Raw genomic sequence first — 6,602 nt, 5'->3', positions numbered from 1 at the left:
GGAACAAGCAGCGACGGCCTCGTACACACACACATACACCACCAACCGACCGACAACACACTAACAACACAAGCACACACGCGCTGCGCCCACCGCAACACACAGCACGCACGCACTTCCTACACAACTCATACACAACACACATCACGCCCACCGCATAGTCACATCGACCATGCACACCTACACCCTACGAGCACGCACACATCACACCCGACGCACCGCGACCGCACTCAGTTCGACGCACGGGGATACACACATCACGACACGTCCCAACGCACGCACGCGCAACCGCCCGCAACGCACACACAACATGGTGCGACACACCGACCGACGCTACGCACGGCACGCGCGCACGACGCCACGCCACGTACACGCACCGCGCACACCAGCACCACTGCCGCACATACTAGGTACACTCGCAACAAAGCCGCGGGGAGTTGGGCAAGATAGGCGAGAAAGAACAGATTCCGCCGGTAGTTGGAGGGAGAACGCTAGTAGAAGAAGGGAGGAGGATCTCGAGAGAGTAAGTGGCCAGTAGAAGATGGGGGAGTAGAGGAGAGGGGAGAAGGTAGAAGATGGGAGTAGGTGAGAGGATGGTCAGGAGAGGAAGACGCTGACCTGGAGGTACTAGGAGGGGCGCCAACCTCCCTGGAGAACTGCGGTGTGTGAAGAAGCCGAGTGCGACCCCTGATGAGAAGGACGGCTAATTTTGGTGATGGCAAACAACTACGGAGAGGAGGGTAGATGAGGGCGGGAGAATGCTGCAGTGCGAGGACGGACGAGGAGTTGGGGATAGGGGCGAGAGAGGAAGTAGAAGAATGGTGAGACGGGTAGAAGATGGTGAGCAGTGTTAGGCCAGGAGGCGTGGAGTAAGGTGGAGGAGTAGAGAGGAGAGTGCGAGAGAATGTGAGGAGTTAAGATGGAGGGGAGAAGCATGTTTGAGTGAACGAAGAAGGGCGCGAAGACGGTGCGTAGGGCAAAGAGTAAGGGGAAGGGCGAGGAGGAGAGGAGGGGGAGGAACGGGTCGGGCTGGAGGAGCCCCGACGGGGAAGCGAGGTGGTCGGATGGAGAAGGGGGAGAAGGTGGTGAGGGAGGTGGAGACCGCGGTGACTCGATGTGGTAAGTGAGTAAGCGTGAGACGAGGAGGGTTAGGAGGCGCAGGGCAGGCGACTGGGGGGAAGACCGGGAGCTTGGAGGAGACCGGAGGGGGAGAGGAGGAGGTGAGCGGCAGGGGATGCGGAGGGAGGCAATCGAAAGCTGGTCTGTGAGTGAGTGAAGGTCGGGAGGTAGGGAGGGGGTTGAGGTGGTAAGTGAGTAATGACGGAGGGAGAGGAGGGAGGGCGGAGGAGAGTGGAGGGATTGGAGCGATCGAAGTTCGTCTCATGACTGCATGGGCTGGCCCGCTCAGAATGCAACGAAATATATAATTTATTTCCATTTCCTTTTGTGTAATTTGTGTTTCATTATACTTTTAATGTGCACGCGCCGGCGCTACTCCTACGGCCCGGCGTTCATTTGGGCTGAGACAATCCTGTATTCTTGTGTAAGCCAATGAATATAGCATTGCTGCCGAACTGTATTTTTCTGTTCTTCATGCGAGCTATATTAGTTGTGCCCGGTATTGAAGTCAAAGGTACCAGAAAGTTACATTTTTGGTTCGCATCTTTAGATATAAGGTTTGGTCGATTGATTTTAGACTAAATGTTGGTTTCTTTTTTTATGTAATAAAATGACTTTGTCCACAAATATATCGTACGTCTTATACTGATTATAATGAAATATGCACCAAAATGATTTTGTAACCCATGATTACCCAAGATATCATACGTTTAATTGAGATAAAAAGAAGAAATTTGTCAAATAGCACTTATTGAATTTTTTAAGCAGCCCGGTCTATTTTGTTTTTCTTTGTATCACATCTACATAGGGTGGCGAACTTATATTAGGACCCACGCCTGCACATTCTTTGCTTCCCTCCTAGGCCGCCAGTAATAACAATCCTCAGCAATAATTCGCGGGCGATTAAAGTTGTCGCTAGACGGCGCGGATCGTTGTTCCTGGAGACAAACTCCACGACAGATGGCGCTCTCGCTCTGGCTCAATTCTATATCCTGAGTGTGGGAAGGGGGCGCTGCATGCAGTTTGTCCTGGAGATCGGCTGCTGAGCAGCACGAGTTCGCTCTCTTCTACGCGTGCAACCCTGACGAACGGAACAGACGTTTTCGCACCATAGAACTAGAATAGAAGTTCTATTCTAGTTCTATGGTTCGCACATTCTCTTGTGACGAAAGGGTGCGCGTGCGAGCCGGGGAATTCATGAAGCACTTTAGTGTGCACATAAACATTGTTCAAAACTACCTCTACAAACTACAAACTCAAAATGCTAAGAATAGATTGTAACATGATTATTTGATATCTCCTGCTTATTATGAGCTATAATACTTATAGAATTTTATTAATTATCATAATGTAAAAATGCTCCAAAGTTAAACTAGTGCCGTTTTGCTCAAGTTGTTCATAGATGACACTAGAGTCGGAAACGTGGTCCGGTATAAATTTCAGTCGAAAAGTTCGAATCGTTTGATTTTGGAATCGAATCATTCGATCTTCGAATCGAACCATTCGATCCTGAAATTTATACAAAAATCCAACAATTTGATTCCAAAATCGAACGATTCTATTCCATAATTGAATGGTTTGATTCCAAAACCGAATGGTTTGATGCCAGGATCGAATGGTTTGATTCTCTTTTCTGATATAAAATCAAATCAAATAATGTGAACATTTAAAACAGTAAATGCCTAATACAATCGAATTAACAGGCATGGTATCAAATGATGCAATTGTACTTTTGCCAGGGAATTATTGTCGATTTATTGCATATAACATATGATTAAATAATCAAATATTATATGCGATAAATCAAATGTTATATGCAATAAATCAAATGTTATATGTGATAAATCGAATGTTATATGTGATAAATCGAATGTTATATGTGATAAAATCAACCATAAAACAAAAAACATGCCATAGCTCACAGCTCATTAGTTCAAGGGGAGTAAAAGACGCAGTGGACACTGAGTTTTTACCTTTTCATTGACCACAGGTCAATCGTAGAGACATTTGCACAATATAGGACGTTTTTCTACCATTATAAATCACAGGCAGTTCTAGAGACATTTGCACATGTGGCGTTTTGCTCATCATTTATAAGCACAGGTCCATCGGTAGAGATTTGACAAGTTAGGCGTTTTGGCTAGTATGATTTATAAACACGGACATCCTAGGAGACTTGATATGAGACGTTTTGTCGTATTTATAGAATACAGGCCATCTTGGAGACATGTTGCATTACAGGACTTTCCACCTGTGAAACGTGATCACATCGGCACGATTTCGTTTACGCTTACCCACAGCAATGGAGAAATGATTGGTATACAGAAGGATGAGGTGTTGAGTGTTACCAGGAAGGCATAAGTTGCATGTTCGAAAATGTATACGTTGAGAACGTGCCGCGCATGACCTTAAATATTGAAGACAAAACTAAATAAACGAATATAAGATTCATGATAATATACGAGATTATGGATAAGATGCACTTATAACGTTATAGTGCTACTGCACAATGCCACGTCCACGATATGAATCCAGAATGCTAAAAATAAATCCGCACATCCAACGAACTCGTATGTTCTAATACTGTGAGGGCTAAGGGGTCTAATGGATATGCAACGAGCTAACTAGCTTCATATACACAGTCATAAAACGGTGCTGTATTCGTTCGAAACCGGACGAGCAAAGCGATTTTCATGATAATTGCCACTGTTCACGAAATTCACGAAATTTGTTCGTATTTACGTGGAATTATTCTATATCCTACAACTAGAATTATGCGTTAGAAAGGCAATGGCGCTACCTATGCGTTCCAGCCTGTTGTTTAATTTGCGAAGAGTAAAAAACTGTACAGATAGATCACGCGGTTTTTTCTCTGCGAATGCGTTCCGATTGCACGGCACGCACGGATTCGCTTACTCTAGCATTCATAGGAAACGTAATTTAGAGCTAGAGAGAGAGAGGGGGGAGAAAAGAGCGAAAGAGGGGAGATGAGAGGAGAGATAGCGAGAGATGGTGGGAGCGAGGGGAGTGAGTAGAGAGGAGAGAGAAAGGGCGCGCGCGTGATAGTGGAGGGGCAAATAATTTGAATTTACGCAACGAGACAGTGGACGTAGGCGCACAACCCGGGTGCAGGCGAGAACACGCGAGGATGCCGCGCTGCATGGTTTTGCTCCACAACTCGGTATTAAAATGTCGTTACGTACGTACGTGAACCGCTACCGCACGAGTGCGTCGATGCGTCTATGAATAGGGCACACGGCACCGGCTCTGATTCTGAAGGTGCAAGCGTGGATCGTTGATACGCGTCGGCGGCACCGTTGTCGTGCCACTGTGCGTCGTGGGCACTGTGTCACATGTCACGGCCGTCGAGTGGACTCGTCCCGAATGTCACGGGCGTCAAGTGGTCACTCATGTGTTCCCCCGTGCGTCACGGCGTCGGTGAGCAATCGTGTACCTTGCCGGACGTCGTGGTCCGTTTTCCGTGTCACGGACGTCGGGCACTGTGTCAAACGTCGTCGCGGGCGGTGGCACTGTCCCCGTGTCACGGCGTGCCTGGGCACTGATGTCCCCATGTGCACGGACGTCGTGGCACTGGTGTCCCGTGTCAGCGGCTGTGCTGGACACTTGTCCCCGTGTTACGGACGTGGACACTGTGTCCGTGTACAGCGTCGTGCGGCACTGCTGTCCTGTGTCACGGACGTCGTGGGCAACTGTGTCACGTGTCACCGCCTCGTGGGCACGCTGCACGCGTGCCCGGTTACGGCGTCGTGGCACTGTGTTCACGACGTGTACAGGTCGTGCGCACTTGTGTCACCGTGTTCCAGGGTCGGGGGGTCACTGGTGTCCCTGTGTCCACGGCGTCGAGGGCATTGTTCCGTGTTACGGGTCGTGGGCCACTGTGTCACCGATCAGTGTCGTGGACACTGCTGTCCTGTGTCACGGGCGGTCGAGGGCACCGTGTCCGTGGTTACGGCGTCAACGATCGTGGGCGTCCGATGTCCCTGGGTTCGGGTGCGTGGGCAGCCGTGTCCCCGTGTTACGGCGTTGGGGGCACCGTGTCCCGTGTTACGGGGTCGTGGCCCGTGTCCGGGGTTAGCGTCGTGGCAAGGCACTGTGTCCGTGTCACGCGTCGTGAGTCACTGTGCCCGTGTGCACAGCGTATGCGTGGGGCACTGTGTCACGTGGTTACGGCGCCGTGGGCATGTGTCGTGTCACAGCGTCGTGGGCACTTGTGTCACCGTCGTCACGCGTCGTGTGGCACGCTGTCCCGTGATTACGGAGGCCTGGGCACTGGTGTACGTGTTCGGCGTCGTGGGCACGTGTCCGTGTCACCGCGTCGTGGGCACTGTTCCCCCGTGTCCGGCGTCCGTAGGCACGTGGTCCCTGTGTTACGCGTGACGTGGGCAGCCGTGTCCCACGTGTTCACGCGTCGTGGGCACTGTGTCCCGTGTCACGGCGTCGCTGGTCACGTGTGTCCGGCGTCGTGGGCCACCGTGTCCCCGTGATCAAGCGTCGCTAGGCACCGTTGTCCCGTGTCCGGTGCAAGATGTGCCTGTCACACTTCGGCAGTGTCACCGTCAGGTATCACCGTCGGACCTGGCTTGGCAGCAATAACTCTATTATACACTTCATTAGCGGATACAGTGGAGTTGTCGCATTTACTTAGTGTCACTCATGGGGTAAAAATATTTGGTGGAGGCCTACATAACTTGACGCTGCATTCATTATTGTAATCACATAGTGTACTTCTTGGGGTTATAGTATTACCCCATACATTACTTCCATACGCCAGTACATTGCGCAGTTCATTTCAATTTAGTTAATTTGTGTGGGCTTTACTTTGCTATACTAATTAGTGTACTTCACTTCGGCGGTACATTAATAGTTACATTCATTCAGGACATACACTTGACGGCATTACTTAGAGGTATACACTGAGTGTACAATCACAAGTAACATCCTTGCGCATGTATTGGTTGGCGATGCACTCAACCCCAATGTAGAAGCCCACTCACCGCGACGAAAAGGCCATCACGTTGGCCATTACCATCGCATCTCGCTCCGCGCTTCGCGCGTGTGCCCATGTTGTCGCCGCACCTGTTGTCGCCGCCAACCTGTTGTCACCGCCACCGCCCCTGTTGTCGCAGCCACCGCCCCTGTGCTTCCGCGTTTTCCGCGCTTCTCTGCTCTCCCGCTCCCAATCGGCTATGTGCTGCCGGAGGTTGGCGTAGTGCGGCGGCATGCCGGCCCGATGCTTCTCCGGCACAGCTACTCCCAGCAGTTCCTCCATCATGTAGGGCTTCAGCCATCCGACCAGCGGCGTCGGTCCGAACGTGTAGTGAGTGCGCTTGTGGTAGAACAGGAATCCGTCAACCTAGCGGAGTAACAGACTGTCGTTATTATTGTCGTTGTTACAGTGGTTCGTTATTATTGTCGTTGTTACAGTGGTTCGTTATTATTGTCGTTGTTGTTGTTGTTGTTGT

At 50.5% G+C, this 6,602-nt stretch overlaps 1 protein-coding gene across 1 annotated transcript in view; it reads right to left on the bottom strand.

The window, feature by feature from the left end:
* LOC106813425 (snurportin-1-like) overlaps positions 1-6,602 on the bottom strand; it is a gene marked incomplete at its 3' end in the record, with an annotated part of 38,046 nt that overhangs the window by 5,361 nt on the left and 26,083 nt on the right. Inside the window, exon 8 of the mRNA XM_014817558.1 lies at positions 6,217-6,493. Coding sequence (XP_014673044.1) covers positions 6,217-6,493 — 277 coding nt within the window. The remainder of the gene's footprint in view (positions 1-6,216; positions 6,494-6,602) is intronic.

Source organism: Priapulus caudatus, unplaced genomic scaffold (assembly GCF_000485595.1).
Source record: "Priapulus caudatus unplaced genomic scaffold, Priapulus_caudatus-5.0.1 Scaffold770, whole genome shotgun sequence".
Lineage (NCBI taxonomy): Eukaryota > Metazoa > Priapulida > Priapulimorpha > Priapulimorphida > Priapulidae > Priapulus > Priapulus caudatus.
Note: the sequence above shows the minus strand (reverse complement) of the source record. Positions and strands in the feature narration are given on the sequence as shown.